A 17,247-nucleotide genomic window follows, 5' to 3' on the forward strand; every position below is an offset into this window, starting at 1 on the left:
TGATTTTTTTCTGCCAAAGTGCATGACCTCACGCTTTCCCACTCACTTAGCCTGTCTATGTCCTTTTGCAGATTTTTTTTGTCCTCCTCACACATTGCTTTTCCTCCCATCTTTGTATCGTCCCTTCTTCCAAGTCGTTAATATAGATTGTAAATAGTTGGGGTCCCAGCACTGATCCCTGCGGCACTCCACTAGTTACTGGTTGCCAACCAGAAAATGAACCATTTATCCCAACTCTCTGTTCTCTGTTAGTTAGCCAATCCTCGATCCATGCTAATATATTACCCCCAACCCCGTGAACTTTTATGTGGCACCTTGTCAAATGCCTTTTGGAAGTCCAAATACACCGCATCCACTAGTTCCCCTATATCCACCCTGTTCATTACATCCTCAAAGAACTCCAGCAAATTTGTCAAACATGACTTCCCCTTCAGAAATCTATGCTGACTCTGCTTGATGGAATTTTGCTTTTCCAAATGTCCTGCTACTGCTTCTTTAATAATGGACTCCAACATTTTCCCAACCACAAATGTTAGGCTAACTGGTCTGTAGTTTCTTGCTTTTTGTCTGCCTCCTTTTTTAAATAGGGGGGTTACATTTGCAGTTTTCCAATCTGTTGGGACTATGGAGCGTCCTCCTTTGTTTCGCCTGCCCCTAAAAGTTTGTCACCATCCTCAACCTGCTCCATGATGACATGCAAGCCGTGATCCTGACCAACGGATCCACCACAGATCCAATCCACATCCGGACCGGAGTCAAGCAGGGCTGCGTCATTGCACCAACGCTCTTCTCGATCTTTCTTGCTGCAATGCTCCATCTTGCTCTCAACAAGCTCCCTGCTGGAGTGGAACTAAACAATGGAACCAATAGGAACCTGTTCAACCTTCGCTGCCTCCAGGCTAGATCCAAGATCATCCCATCCTCTGTCATCGAACTACAGTACGCGGGCAACGCTTGCGTCTGCTGACACTCAGAGGCCGAACTTCAAGCCATCGTCTACACCTTCACCGAGCATGAGCCTTACACGAAACATCCTTAAGATAAAGGTCCTCCAGCAAACTGACCCCGCCACACAGCACTGCCCCCGGTCATCAGAATTCACGGTGCGGCCTTGGACAAAGTGGACCATTTTCCATACCTCAGGAGCCTACTATCAGTAAGGGCAGACATCAATGACAAGGTCCAACACTGCCTCCAATGTGCCAGCTCAGCCTTCGGTCGCCTGAGGAAGAGAGTGTTTGAAGAACATGACCTCAAATCTGGCACCAAGCTTATGGTCTACAGGGCAGTGGTGATAGCCGCCCTCCTATATGGTTCATAGATGTGGACTATATACAGCAGACATCTCAAAGCACTGGCGAAGTATCACCAGCACTGCCTCAGCAAGATCCTGCAAACCACTGGGAGGATAGACACACCAACATCGATGTTATCATTCAGGCCAACATACCCAGCATCGAAGCACTGACCACACTCGACCAGCTCTGTTGGGTGGGCCACATCGTCTGCATGCCCAAAGCGAGACTTCCCAAGCAAGCGCTCTCCTCAGAACTCCTACACGGCAAGCGATCCCCAGGTGGGCAGAGGAAACGTTTCAAGCACACCCTCAAAATCTCCTTGATGAAGTGCAACATCCCCACCCTCACCTGGGAATCCCTGGCCCAAGACCGCGCAAAGTGGAGGAAGAGCATCCGGGAGGGTGGTGAGCACCTCGAGTCTCGTCGCTGAGAGCATGCAGAAATCAAGCGCAGCCAGCGGAAGGAGTGTGCGGCAAACCAGGCTCCCCACCCACCCGTTCCTTCAACCACTGTCTGTCCCACCTGTGACAGAGACTGTATTTCCCGCATTGGACTGTACAGCCACCTGGGAACTCACTTTTAGAGTGGAAGCAAGTCTTCCTCGATTTCGAGGGACTGCCTATGATGATGACTTACCTCTCTGCAGTCGGTATGGTTGGACCGCCCATTTTCCCAGGTGGTCACTGCGGGGCGTGCAGCAGGGCGTACGGGTTGGGCGGGAGTCAAAAAGCACACCGCTGTCGCAACCAGGGGCATTGCACACCGGCGCAGCTCTTCCGGGCGGTGTCACTCCATGCTGCCGCAAAACTGGCCCTGAAAACCTCTGGGGAGAGTTGGAGGCTGCCCACCCGCCCAGAAGACTTCGCTGTCGCCATTGCCGCTGCTCCGGGGTGAAAAAATGAGCGCAAAAGACCGTAAAATCCGCCCCCTAATATATCGGTTTGGTAAAAGCTGTGTCTGTGCAATAGATGTCTTCTCATTTTCAGATGAGTGATGTAGTGGGGACAAGTGGATTGTTACCACCTGTTCTAAAGCTAAATAATCAAAGTATTTGTACCCCTCTAACACTCTGGGACTTCTACTAGCAAACCCAGTGCTGATATTGTCAGGGGTTTTAGCTCTTTTCTGTCTATAGAATTCTTGGTGGTGGTGATAGAAGACTTTAGAATAACTCACATAAAGATGTTGACACAAATTTGCATGTAGGATAGAACAAGTTTTTACAGGATTTATATGTTTTTTTTTGTGCTAATTATAATGGCACTAACCTAGAAATGCAGATTGCTTAACACGACGTATGGTGAAAGTTCAATCTCCCACGTTGTTGAGTTCCTGAACTCGCGCTACTGTAGAAAGGTAACGGACAGAGGACAAAACCCAGGTTGCTTCTGCGCAACACCTAGGACTCAATTTTTCCCCAGTGTTTTTGGTGCAGCCGCTTTTTTTGGCTTAAATTTAAAAATCCAAGTTTCCCCAAAGATTGTGCGCCAGCGTAACTCAGTTGGTCACGATTTTTTTAGGTTAGTTTTTTTTTTGCGTTATAATGTCTGATGTCTGCGCCTGTTTTTCACAATTATGCAAGTTTGGCCAACTTACATTTCTCCTAGGACGGCGTATGTGACCACGCCCAAAAAATCTTCTGAGCACTTAAGAAAAACCTGGTCTGGGGATTGGAGTGGGAGTGGCAGTTGATTCTGTCAACGGGCGCGGGGTCTGCATGTTCCCTTATTGCAGCAGCTAACTCCGACATTCTCTCCCTCATGTGCCCTGAAAGTGTGTCAACTACTTGCAACATTCCCTCCTTCATGTTCGCCAACAGTGTCTTAGCTACCTGTGACATGCCCTTCCTCATGTTGAGCAACAGTGTGTCAACTACCTGAAAAATTCCCTCCCTCATGTTCACCGACAGTGTATCAACTACCTGCAACATTCTCTCCCTCATGTGCACCGACATTGTATCTGCTGCCTGAGACATTCCCTCCCTCGTGTTCCCGGACAGTGTTCCCATTTCTCGTGAGAGTGTTGTTACTTCTCCCGACAGTCCCGATACCTCATCACCCACCCCACTGATGGTGTCCATGAGTGATCGCGTAAGGTCGATGTTCCCCGCGCTCATTGCCATCATGTGAACGACATCTGTTAGATCCTGCACCTCAGGAGAGCGCTGTCGAGCTCTCCTTCCCCTCCTCACCCTGGGTGTGGCTCGCTGCATCCCACTGGGATCCGCAGCCTTGGATGGTGGGGCCCTGGGTGTGCCTTGCTGCATCCTACTGGGACCCGCAGCCTCGGAGAGTGGGGGCCCTGGGTGTGTGCCTCGTTGCAACCCACTGGAATCCCCAGCCTCGGACTATGGGAAACCATGGAATGTCCCAGCAACATTCATACCACTCAGGAAAGGGGCTGGCACCTCAATGGGCGGCACCTGCACCTCCTCCAAAGTTAGTATAACAGTGGGGGCTTCATCCATCACCTCCCCCTTCCCCTCACCCTCATGCTCTTGGCCTGGAAGGTGGGATTGGAAGATATTCTCTTCAGGCCCGTCAGCATCTGAATCTTCTGCATTGTCAGGGTTGGCCTCAAGTTCTGCAAAATATAACAGAAGAGACAAATGGTTAGCAGCAAAGGAGGGGGCAGGGTGAGTGGCATGAGTAGGCTCACACAGTGCAGGCAGCAGGCTCATTTGAAGGACCACGATGAATGATAGCACATTGCATCAACCGAAGAGTAGCTGATGGAGACATCTTCATGAACCAGAGCATATCTAGCCCGTGCAGTACTTAACATTTAGCAAAGCCAGACTGTGGAATTTGCAGGGCTTGCCCTCCCCCTCGAGTGTGGGCCCAGCTTGTGCAGTGATGGTTGCTTTACTCCAGGCAGGACCCATCAAAGCAGCGACCCTGTCTTACCCTGTCTTCCAAGGGTGTCAGTGGGTGCAGATTTGCCGGGCTTCCTCCTGTTCGACTTCTTTCCCTTTTGTTGTGTGCCACCTTCCTCTGCAAAGATGAAAATGTCACTTTTTAGAGAGGGTGTCTTTCTGCTGGGTGGGACATATACAGCTGGTCACATTTACAATTGCAATTCCATTGAATAAATGAAAATATTACTCTAACTACTTGACCATGGTCCTGCCAGTTATTTTTGCACTGGCCTCCAGACCTCGGGGTGGTCACCATTGCACAGTAATCTTCTGCAAGTTGGCTCCAGCGTTTCTTCATTTCTTTTGGTGAAACTTTTATATGACCTCTGTTGGTGTCCAGCTCGTGCCATCTGGCCTCAATTCCAGTAACTAGTGTCTCCACTTCATCCTGTAAGAAATTTTTGGTCCTTGAGCCGCGTTGCATCTTGAATTGCAGCTCCAATTTTTCCAATGAGAATTAAAGTTCTCACACAACTGTGGCCGGCCGAATGCAGACCAGGAGCTGACCTGGGAATGCGCGCCCATAGCAATCACGTCAAAAACGTCCTTTTTCGCACATGTGCGGTGGAGGGGTGGGAGGTATCGTTTTTTTGGCGCAGACATTAGACTCCACCCCCTCCCCCCCCCCCCCCCCCCACCGAAGCTACAGGACCACCGGGCCAATTTCAAAAAATAGAATGGGGAATCTTGCTACTTATTTTTTGGGAGTAGTTGAGACGTAACTCTGACAATACGGCATTGGGGAAAATTGAGCCGCTAGATTCTGATTAATAGCAGCATCAGTGGAGGTCTAGGAAATTATTGCCCTCCTAGCATCTTAAATGAGCTTGATAAATTGCCAATTAAAAGAAGGAAAGGAAACAGAGTGGAGTTATCCTCGTGTATATTTTAAAACATTTTTTTAAAATTAAATACACATTTATACTAAAAAAAATCTAGAAGGGACTGACAAATTATATATGCCACATAATTTGCTTAGCACTTGTAAGAAATGGTATGGATTTGCAGAAATTATAATTCCTAATTTCTCAAAAGGTCTAAATAAACTGCTGACATTATGATATGCTTCTTTTTACCCCATTTTCTTTTAGCTTCAGACCTTAAACTGTTGCCCTGTACAAGCAAAGCTATGATGCCATATTGCCTTCAGTTAATGTTGGCTTGCTTTAAGGTAAGCTAATTGACTGTGACCAAATCCTTTTGGTAACATTAATAATTTACAGTATTTGCTGTTGGGTATAAGTAAGAATTTGAATCAGTCTTGGTGAAACCAAAAAGCTTTATATGAGAAACATTTGTGGTTGCCGGCAGTGTGACGGCGCTCGCTGCTGACCTCGAAAACTGCCCACAAAGATCTAACAAACTCTGTGGCGTTGATTTTACCTGTCTGGCACTAATTTGAATCTGACACGAAGTCTAGGGGATCTTCAGCGTCCAGCAACAGTGACATCATCAAGTTCACAGACAGCAAACCAAGAAGTAAAATGCACTGATTTTTCTTCACTTTTTAATCATTTTACAGAGAGAGAAATAAAGATTGGGACATGGGATTAAGGTAGAAACTGAAATATCATAAACAAACTTTAAAAAACATTATTAGATTAAAAACCATAGAATTTTTATCATAATGGAAAAATGTGACATTCCACAAATACAAAATTAGATTTTCAGGGCCAGAACGTTTGTTCAGCAGTAATTATGACTCAGTACTTCATTAAAACCGAGTTAAACCTCATTCGACAAGGCTTAACATTTCCGCAGGTTTTTATGAGCGTTATTCCAGCATAAAAGGGAAGTTTTTGTCAGTTCAGTGATTTCAATTGGTTGCCGTCTCCAGGGAGTTCAATAGCATGCTCTGTGGAGGAGCAGGGAATGACTGACCACAACTTCTGGATTTCTGCGTTTAACTGCGTATGTCCTTACTCCAGAAGTTGCTGTCAGATTCACAGTTGCAATGACTGCGAATACTGATAGTTTTAACATCATTACAACTGCAAATTCCAGGCCATAAGGTTTTTTCCCCTTCCATTCTCAGAGGTTGGATCTCGCCTGCAAGGTACAGTTCTATGACACTGTTAGCCCTCTGATACCTAATTCAACTAAACATTCTCCATGTGTGTGCCTAGACAATGAGTTCTGGCATGCTAGTTGACTGTAATTTGGGACATCCTGAGGTTATGAAAGGTGTATAGCACCTTTCATGACCTCAGGATGTCCCAAAGTGCTTGACCCAAACAGAATGCTCCCATAAACAGCAATGAGATAATGACCAGATAATCTGATTAAGTCATGTAAATAGAAGGGCTGTGGAGGCTCAGTCTTTGAGTCATTCAAGATAGAGATCAGTAGATTTTTGGATATTAAGGGAATCAAAGGATATTGAGGATAGTGCAGAAAAGTGAAGTTGAGGTAGAAGATCAGCCATTATCTCATTGAATGGCAGAGCAGGCTCGAAGGGCCGAATGGCCTACTGCTCCTAATTCTTATGTTAAGTAAGACATCATACCTGATTCTGATCCTGTCCTTGCATCTTGCATGTGTTTCCTAGCATGGATCACTGGATAATAATCATGATCAAGAACTGTATTGTTTCCCATTCCCTGCCTCCCCTCCTCCTCTTCCCCCCCCCCCCCCCCACCTGCAGCCTTCCTGGGGTGCTGAAGCAGTGGTAGTGTCCCATTTGCTGCTTGGCTGAGTTCAGCTAACAGGACAAACTGGGAATCAAAACTAAGAATCTCTGGCTCAATACTGGCAGTGCATTTACCCAATAGGCATTGAGGAAAATTTTTATTTAATGTTATCTGGACTAATAACTGTGCTTTTTTACTCTGACGTTCCTGCACCAGCTCCTGATAAGAGGATAAGCAGGTGATTACTGACAATTGGAAGTGTGCAGATCAGTGCTGGCTATTTTTTTTATTTATTCCTGTAAGAATTTATCTGGTCTCTTACTGGTATTTACTCAGGAAATGTCACCAGGTCATCACATGGGAAATCATGGACACCAAACATGTTATTCCCCTTGGTTCATTATATTGATGCTTGAAAGCACTGCACCACTCTCAGAATCGGTTTTCAACCGACATGTAATATAGCACCTTTTTGCCATAACTTCCTTTTATGACATGATTGCTGTTTATAAATTGTTTTTATAAAAATAAAATTTCCAAATGTTTTGCCTCCTTTCCTGTTGCTGGTGACTCTTGCTGGGTTACGGTTATATGGGTATCATCAAGCCCTTGATTCCTTGTGGCTATTCATGTGTGAGTTCTAATCTGGCGTCCACATATGTGCACTTTCCAGTAGATGTATCGGTCAGTAGCAGAAACCTTAGCGAATGTTTTCCCTCTAGTCCAAGGTGCCTCGAGGCCAGTTGTAGCGCCATATTTACTGCCCATGCTGATGTCAGATAACACATTACAGACTGAGACTTAACCTGGGATCTTCAAATCTATAGGTGTTTTCATATTGTGCTGTTGTTAATGAGTACCTGTTGGGCCTTACCAAGATCACTTGCCCAGAAAACCTGTTAAAAACAGGTCTTTTAACTGTCGGTCCTAATGCGTCCTAGCAGTTTCTGACAAGGTTCAACAAAACTAGTTCTTTAGAAACCCAATGGCACCAGATGGGAGTTTCACAATATAAAAACACCTGTCTTTCAGAATAGATATTAAACCAAAATCCCATTAGTCTGCTCAGGTGGACATAAAAGATACTACGGCATTTTTGAAAAAGAACAGAGAATTTTCTCAGTATCCTGGCCAATGTTTCACCTGCCATAAACACCACCAAAAACACAAACTGGCCATCTATCTCATTTGCTGATTTTGGGGCCCTGCTGTGTGCAAATTGGTTGCTGCTTTTGCTTACATAGGAGTGAATGCACTTCAAAAATAATCGGTTGTAAATTATTTTGGGACATGCTGAAGATGTGGTAAGGTGGTATGCACATGTAATTTTGTTCTTGTATAGTGTGGCACCCCTTCAGTTTCTGTTACACACAAATGACCTGAAATCATGGTCACAGTACAAAGTAATTTAAATTAGCACAAGCCAAGTGGAGGACTGTAGGTTCCAAGAAGGCAACCAAGATCTTACAGCGAGAGCTGAACAGGTATTTACACTTAGCTGTTTGGTGGCAAACATTCAATACTGACAAATGCAAGGTACTGTATGTTGGAAGTAAAATAGGAAGCAAGTGTATTCCATGGGTGGAATAGCGCTTACCAGGGGGGGAAGCTGAAAGAGATCTACGAGTGACAGTTAATTCATCACTAATTATTTCTAAGCAATGCCAAGCAGCAATAAACAAATCAAATGAGATGTTGGGTTATATTGGCAAATTAATTATATGAGGATCAAACTGGTATCTGCTATTGTGCTGGTGCACCAACACATTGTGTCATTTAAGTTTATTTTAGAAGTGTAAATTTAGATATTCAGTAATTGATAGCACAAATAAAACTAAACTGCTGTTAAATAGTTGTTTTCGTTAAACTGCTTTTCAGGAAGATTTGACAAGTAACTTTTTTTTGTAGTTGAGAGCCTTTACAGACATACGGGATGATCTAGCTTTAGGTCATGTGATTGTACTGCTCCAACTGGACTGGCCTCGAGGAGAGAACCTATTTCTCAAAGCAATTGACAAAATCTGTCAGCAAGGATCCTTTCAGTATGAAAACTTCTTCAATTATGTCACAAGTATCCTTTTACCTTTTTTATTATATGCAAGAAAGTCCTAAAGTACCATTAATTTATTAATCACCTTTATCAGTTTGAGTCAGAAGGTCATGGGTTCAAATCGTATTCCAGAGACTTCAGCACTTCAGTGCAGCATTGAATAGCTGTTGCATTGGTGGAGGTGCCATCTTTGAGATGAGACATTAAGCTGAGGTCGATCAGGTGGGTGTAAAGGATGCCACCGCACTCCAAAGAAGAGCAAGCAATTTCTAATAGTGTGTTGGCCAAAATTTGTCTCTCAGCCAACACCAGCAAATCAGATAAACTTGTCATTCATCTCATTTGGTGTGCACAAATCGGCTGCCTGGTTTTGGCACACTAACAACAGTGCAGCGATTCATTGGCTGAGAAGCATTTTGGGGCTTCTTTTACATTTGTTATTTTCGACCCTTGTGCAAAGAAATCGTTTCTTTCGACAACATCTTTGTACTTGTTTCTGATGTCGGGTTCTTTCAGTTTCACCGAAGGCTTAACATATAGTTTCAGAAGGCCTTTGATAAGGTACCACACGGTAGGCTCATGGCAAAGGTTCGGGCATGTAGAGTCAGGGGGGACACAGCTGAATGGATAGCAAATTGGCTAAAAAATAGAAAGCTGAGTAGGAGTAAAGGGTAGTTATTCAGATTATATGAAGGTAGAAAGCAGTATTCCACAAGGATCAGTGCTGGAACTACTGTTATTCATAATTTACATTAATGTTCTTGACTTGGGAATAAGCAACTCAATATCAAAATTTGCAGATGATATCAAACTGAGGGGGAGGGGTATAGCTAACACTGAGGAAGAATGCAACGTAAGAAGACATTAGAAAACTTGCAGACTGGGCAGTTAAGTGGCAAATGAACTTTAATATAAATAAATGTGAGGTGATGCACTTTAGTAGGAAAAACAAAAACATCACCTACATCTTTACAAAATAAGGAACTGAATGGGGTAGAAGATCAAAGGGATCTAGAGATACAGGTGAAGAAATTAAAAGCAGCATCGCAGGTCAGCAAAACAATTACAAATGCTAACAAAGTACTGGATTTTATTTCTCGGGATATAGAATTCAAAAATAGTGAAATATGTTAAACTTTTATAGGATCCTGGTCAGGCTGCACTTAGAGTGCTGTGCACAGTTGCAGTCTCCATACTATAAAAAGGACATAAAAGCTCTGGAGAAAGTGTAAAAAAGAATGGTACCTGTACCCGAACTTGGAGATTACAGGGATCAGGAATGATTGAATAGGCTGGGGCGTTTTTTTCTTTAGAAAAGAGAGGACTTAGAGGAGACCTGATAGAAGTCTTTAAAATTATGAATGGGTTGGACAGGGTAAATGTGGAGAGAATGTTTCCACTTGTGGGTGAATCCAAAACTAGGCCAATAAATACAAGATAATTACTAATAAATCCAATAGGGAACTAAGGAGAAATGTATTTACACAGAGAGTGGTTAGAATGTGAAACTCGCTACCACAGGAAGTGGTTGAGGCAAATAGCTTAGATGCTTTCAAGGGGAAGGAAGACTAGTACATTAGAGAAAAAACAATAGAAAGATTTGCCAAAAGGCTGGGCTGAGGTAAATAGAATGGGAAGAGACTCGCGTGGAGTACACACACCAGCACAGATTAGTTGTACCGAATGGCCTGTTTCTGTGCTGCATATTCTATGTAATATGTAGTACTTTGTTTATACCTTAAATATTGTATAAGACATGATATTCTTGCACCCGAATAAATTAACCAAATGAGAGACCGTTGAATTACGAAAGTGCTCCCAGATGAGTGGTAGAATAATACATTCTGCAAATCTTGTGAATTTATCACAAATGAGCAAATAGAGTGCTGTACTGAAACGACGGTCGTCAACTTGTCCTTAATCACACCTGTAGACATTGACATGTTGGAAGAATTTGCTTATCTCAGAACTACTGAAGGTGGTAAAATTCATCTAGAGCTGTTGCCAAATCAAGGCATTCTAATAAAGTGAGTACTGAGCTTGTAAGGCTATGTTACTGGTGCGCACTGTGACTCAAATGTTGGAATTTCAGTATGTTTGTCTGAGAAGATGATTGATGTTGATCCTTGCTTTGCTACAGCATGTGACAAGAAATATATGTTGCAGTTGTTAAGGGAAAAAGATGCTGGAAGGAGTTAAACCTGTGAGAAGGTTGACAGTAGTTTCAACCACCTTGGGAGATTAGTGAATAATTAAACTTTCTTTTAACATTTGTTAGTTTTTTGTGGTTTGAGCGTTCTTGGGACATGTTAGATTTTAAAGTTGTTGAGTTTTTTTTAACTTCAGTCAAATCATTAAGTTGATTTTCTTTTCCTCAATTTAGTAATAGTTTTAAAATCTCCCTGGATGGTTTATTGAGTTTTATCCAGTGAGCAGCTTGACCATTCAGCTCTAGAAAGTCCCAGGTTTTGTACTTGGCCTCGATGTACCTGGGTTAGGGAGGGGACAATTGACCAGGGTTGTCACACCTGATCACTATCCAGAGACTTCTGCTGGAAGTGCACATGTGGCTGGCAGATGATTAGCTGAGGCTGTGGTACTCTATGTGGGTGAATAGCCTGCTGATAGTGTTGATTCTCACATGTGAATTATATTTTGGTGAGGTACTGGAGAGCAGCTCATGCTCCTATACCTGTGTTTCAGTACGGCATCAACGCCTTGGAAATAGGAGGGTAATAGGTGGCAAAAAAGCAAAATGTAGTATATGCTGCAGTCACTGACTTTGTTTTTCATCATTGTGCCACTGGCTCAGATATGAACACTTGGGTACTCGGGTAGAACTCTGGTTACGTACCGTGGCCATGTTAAGCTGTGTGATACAATAGATATATATGTATGTATGTATGTGTGTGTGTGTGTGTATAATTTCTAGAGCCAAGGAGCTTTGGAATTATAGGTAAGGTCCATTCTTCTCTCAAACACTAAATTATCCTTCTGAGAACTTCAGGGGTAAAATAAATTTCAATAATTAGCTTTCTTGTTGAGAAATTGTTTTAATCACTTTGTTTTAACTTGAGGAATTGTTCTTTTGTGGAAGATAATTGTCATATTAAAATCCCTTTTCTGTTGTAGTCTGCTGTGCTAACCTACTGTTTCTTTTTACATTTGGGCGGCTCAAGTAGCTGGCCTGAATAGACTAAACAGTACTGGGGTTTGAGAAATTATATTTAATCTGCATGTTTAATACACATGTTGCTGATAGAATTAAAATTCTGTATAATTAAAACTGTCATAAAGTAGTCCTGGAGTTGTGATTTGATGAAATTGAAATAGTTTCCCTTCCAGCTTTACAGAAAGACCTGAAACTAGTATGTGGCAGAGTAAAGTCCAGGGAAGAATTTTAGGCCTGATGTACAAAACACTTTTATGTAAAATGAGTTCTGCAATTTTATTTATTTATCCACTTTTCACAGGTTGGCTCCTAGATTAAATGTTACAATTTCCCCCAAATAATGTATATTTTCTAAACACTCAAATAGGTATGGGGAAAGGACAGTGACAAGGGATTAGATTAGATAGCTCCAATATGGAGCTGACACTGGCATTACTGGTACAATGTAGTCTATGACAAATCCTGGATATCGTATTGCCATATATTCAAGCCACACTGAAAACAGCAATGTCTCCTGTTGGGGAAAAAATATTCTTAATTTATTAAAACCACCCTGTAGTTAAAGCATTTTTTTTTCTTTAAAAAAAGTACAACCTATAAGTGAATTAATATGGCATAAAAACTTTGGGGATTGGTGCGGGGGTGGGGGGCAGGTGTGAAGAATGTGCAGGTGTCAATGCTGTGTACTTGAATTTCATGCTCTTACCAAGCTGGTGTTGTCTATTATTGTGGGAGCAAGCTCGTGCTGCTATTTTCCCCATTGTTAAATTAATTCTCGCAGTCTGCAGTGCTACTTTTGATCTTGAAAGATGAAAACTTGTATTTCTGGTTCCATTTTGACCATTCTGTGTAAAATCTGGCCTGTTTTCACATCTTTTTAGTTTGTTTTTTCAAATGCAGTTATACATGCGTAGTCTTGGAGAAAATGAGCTGTGAAGTCACGCACTCCATCAAGCTTCCTCCACTTATGTTTCTGCACTGGTGAAATATTTTATGAGCTGTACTAGATGTAAAAAATAACTCTGCAGATGTCAATGAAGCAAGAATTGCCAATAGAAGAGCATTGGCAGAAGCTTGAGATCAAGTCACCTGTCTTTTCTGTCACAGGAGGTGCTTGGCCTAGTGAGACTGCAGGGAGACAATAGGAATTCTTGTCCTTACTCATAAACAGATGTGATGATGAAATCCTGCACATATTTTCTCTGTTGTAAAAGCACTGGTCCATAATTTCACTACACCTGTTTTTTTTTAACAGTGGTTAGAAAAGTGTGCATATGTCTTGTATTTTGTTGCGTAACATGTTTTAACTAATGAAAACCCTATCTAGCTTGTGCATGTAGCATCAAATTATAAAGACTTGCATTTCTGGAATATGTAGTACACTGCTTCTTGTATTTTAATCAGTATGGTTGCATTTCTTTGATATGTCAGATAATTGCTGTAATTTATGAATTTGAAGTTATTTTGTACTCTGTTCAATTCCTTCCAGTTATCTTTTTCCTGTTGGTAACAGGTAAAGAGTTTTGTGCTTATAGGTGAATATGTGTGAGTGTTGAATGTACTGTTGATGTTTACTGTTTTCAAGGAATTCTAGCCCTCCACTGGGGGTACTTCCGCAGGAGTTCAAACTGCAGCCCAGCAGTCAGACAGCTGACAGGTACCACACGACCTGTTCGTCATGTGCTGTGTGTGTCACCATGTTAACCCATGGGTTTTAAAAGTTTTTAAAATGTCTTTATTTTTCTTTTTTTTGTGTTTACACAATCCATGATTTAAGCATCATGCCATACAGTGATCATTTTAGTATATAGTACTTCACAAAATGCAAACTGTTTGCCATGAGACTATTTCAATACTTTTTTGAAGGGATGTTTGTGACTATTTTGTAAGTTATTATAAAATGAGTGCAGCAAGGGAGCATTTATTGCAGTAACAATTACATGTTATGCATTCGAATGAATTTGCACAATTGCTTAAAAGAAAATCAACCCACTACAGATTTGTGTGGTTTAATTAGAAAGCACGATTGGTCATTAGGAAATTTAGAAGAACAAAGTCTTAAGTATTAACCAATTAACTTTTAATTTTATAACTAGTACAAAAAAATTTGAATCACGAACTTGGGAATTTGTCCAGTCAGAACTAAAGGCTAGACATTAATTCAGATCTAGTAATTCAATAATTGAATATAGTTGTTTAAAACATTAATTTCAAATATTAATGTCCTTTCAATGTATATATTAATTATATATTTATATGTTAACCTTTAGTGAGTTAAATTTTTCTAGCTTGAATTGTTCTTATGGTGGGGAATAGCAATAGAATGAAAAGTTATCTACAGTTGACAGGAGTATAGACAGATGGATAATTTGCTTATTTCATTTGTGTTGCAGACATCACACTGTAACCCGAGGTATTACGAAGGGAGTGAAGGAAGATTTCCGGTTAGCAATGGAGCGACAGGTTTCTCGCTGTGGGGAAAACCTAATGGTAGTGTTACATAGATTTTGCATTAATGAGAAGATCATATTGCTTCAGACCTTGATGTGAGAGACATATCAAACTCTTTCCCCTTTCGAACACATGGATGGTTATGTCAATCTGCTGAAGTGCAGTCCTCCTACCTTGTGCGTGGTGAAGTTTGTTACTGTATTTTACACATGCTAAGTGAGTCTTATCAGAATAGAACTCAAGACAGACTTGAAAGGATATATTTCTAATTCCATTGGTAAATCACTAATATATTGATTCCTTAAGTAATCCGTTGTTGATGAATATTTGTGTTGATTAAGACGAGCGATAAAGGAGTAAAATATTTTTCCTTCCATTTTCTGTATTTGAATGTGAACACTCTGAGCAGATATACAACAGCCAGCTGTAGAGCAAAAGCTCCTTGTACACTTGGCCCAACAATATGCTTTAGCTCTAGCCCCAGCCGCAAAAGAGCACCTCCCACTGCATCAATGTGCACTTCTCTGTTTGCTACACCAGGTTCCTGTGGGAATATGACACTGCCAAAATTTCAGCAAACTGGTCATTTTGCTGCTGTGGATCAGAAACTGAGCTGAGATTTTCCAAACTCATTTGACTTGGGTCTCTTACAGCCATCAGAAATGAGAGACTTTCTTCCCATCACTGGCTGGAAGGTCATGATAAAGGGACAGTGCTATAACTTTCTCTCCCTGCCAGTCTGATAGTATAGTGATATTATTGTAAACAAGAAATACACGCAATATAATTTTTAATTTGTCCTAAACACACACAAATAGGTCCTCTTACTTCAATAGGCCCACATTATAATGGTGGATCAGCTACAGAATCGCACAATTTCCAGACTATAGTATCTGATGTCAGTTGAGTTCAAGTTAATCAACATTTTCCAGACAGAGTACCTCATCCTCAATTATTTCTGTCCCATGGACTTTAATGCACTATGTTAAAACTCATATCAAAAATGAATGACTACAATTTTTTAAGTTGTGCATTTTGTTTTTAATGTTTCTTTATTTTTCTCCTGGCACTAGATGTTTGTATTTAGCAAATACGATGCAGCATTAATTCCTTACAGTAGTGAAACTAACTCTTGTAGAATTTCACTACCATGATAAGGAACCTGAGAGAAATAGATTTCTGGAGGACAAATATGATGTTTGAAAAATCATCAATCTTAAACATTTTACGATGTTTTATAAGCTAGAGAACTTTTTCAGTTTTCTTTTACAATTTAACACCGCTGCCTGTGTGGGATTGTGTATAAAACATCTGATTTAGAATTAACAGCTGAGTTTGGAGATCCCAATGCATACATTTATGCATTTATTTAGACTGATTTTTCAAAGTGATACTTCTGTTAAATGTTAAAATGAATTATTGATGCTGTCTTCTTATTTTTATTTCCAACTAAGTAGTTGAATTGGGAAAAACATAAAAGGTTAATACATTTTATACATTAAAATATATTGTCTGCATTAGACATCTGCTCCCTCTGACAATCAATTGTTAATTGTTCAACCTTTAAGCTCCATCCCACCAGTCAGTTCAAGAACGGGGCAGAATTTACAATGGGTTTTCCTGATCTCACACCATAACTTTGGTGTAAGTGGTTGCTTTTAGCTGTTTATGCCATTTCTCCAGGAGATATAACATTATGGCTGTAGAATGGGAGAGCCCCCACAGAAATTCAGGGCGCAGATTTTTAGTAAACTGTAGACCCAGGGCCGCAGTAGGGAATGACCGATGACAGCTATTTGTTGGTCCAAAATGCAACCCCCTTCAGAGTGCCTATCTGATGTAACTTCTCCAGCCATGTTTCCAAAATTGAAACGGTCAGAGTACTTCCAGTTTTGATGAACCATTCCACTGGCAATTATAAGATTTTATGGGAACAAACCTAGTCTTTCAAGTGAAAGTACCCAGGATTGCCATAGTGAGGGAGAAAGCTGATCTTAACTGAAGGTGATCTTTAAGAAAAGGAAAGACTCTACTCTGGGATGTCAGAATAGGCCCACAGTTTGAAACATATGTCCCCACCTGTGGTTTAAACCTACAGCAAAAACTGTTATTCCCAGATAAGTGTTCAGTTCAATTTACTTGAGAGTGCAATACATTCTGTTTAATGGCCTTAAGTGAGCCAAAGCTGGATGTCCGTGGTCTTAGTGGAACATGGTGTGCATTTAAGACACAAAGGGAGGTTTATTTTAGAAAGTGATTAGCCAAGTATCCAATGTGGACCTCTGTAAAAGAGGCATTGTTAGTGCAATGTAATGTAGCTCTTTTAATCTGCATAAAATATCTAATTTTTTACAGAATTCATGTACAAGTTTATAGGACTGTTGTATATTAACGTGCACATGATTTTTTTTCATAAAAATTAACACATCTTTTTCAAAACATGCCATTTTGTCTTTATTGAGATGTGTTGCATTTGAGCTTAGTGCTACACCATGAGAGCGTTTACTCATGCTGTTTGTTGTTTCATATGACAAAGATTAAAATATAAATCATCTGAGCTTTAAATATATTTTCTTGAATGTGTGAAAGCAGATTCCAATTAGGTCAGATTTCCTGCACAGTTTAAGTTAGAAGATATTGGCGGTCAAACTACCACTGCCATTTTTCCTTGCCCATAAGCAAGACAAACACACTTAGTAAACACTATTTCCTGCAGTAAAGCAAAGATA

At 41.1% G+C, this 17,247-nt stretch overlaps 1 protein-coding gene across 6 annotated transcripts in view; it reads left to right on the top strand.

Moving 5' to 3' along the window:
• The window catches only part of ints10 (integrator complex subunit 10), a 215,996-nt gene extending 199,039 nt beyond the window's left edge, over window positions 1–16,957 (top strand). For 4 of the 6 annotated variants that reach the window (XM_070871989.1, XM_070871997.1, XM_070871978.1 and 1 more), the window contains 5 exons: window positions 5,307–5,386; window positions 8,754–8,916; window positions 10,829–10,922; window positions 13,653–13,724; window positions 14,461–16,957. In XM_070871989.1, the coding sequence (XP_070728090.1) occupies window positions 5,307–5,386; window positions 8,754–8,916; window positions 10,829–10,922; window positions 13,653–13,724; window positions 14,461–14,617 (566 nt within the window). In that variant the 3' untranslated portion in view covers window positions 14,618–16,957. The other 2 variants (XM_070871984.1, XM_070872004.1) reach the window with 2 other exon arrangements.
• Window positions 16,958–17,247: the final 290 nt, after the last annotated feature.

The sequence above is a fragment of the Pristiophorus japonicus genome, chromosome 2, assembly GCF_044704955.1.
Source record: "Pristiophorus japonicus isolate sPriJap1 chromosome 2, sPriJap1.hap1, whole genome shotgun sequence".
NCBI classification, from domain to species: domain Eukaryota; kingdom Metazoa; phylum Chordata; class Chondrichthyes; family Pristiophoridae; genus Pristiophorus; species Pristiophorus japonicus.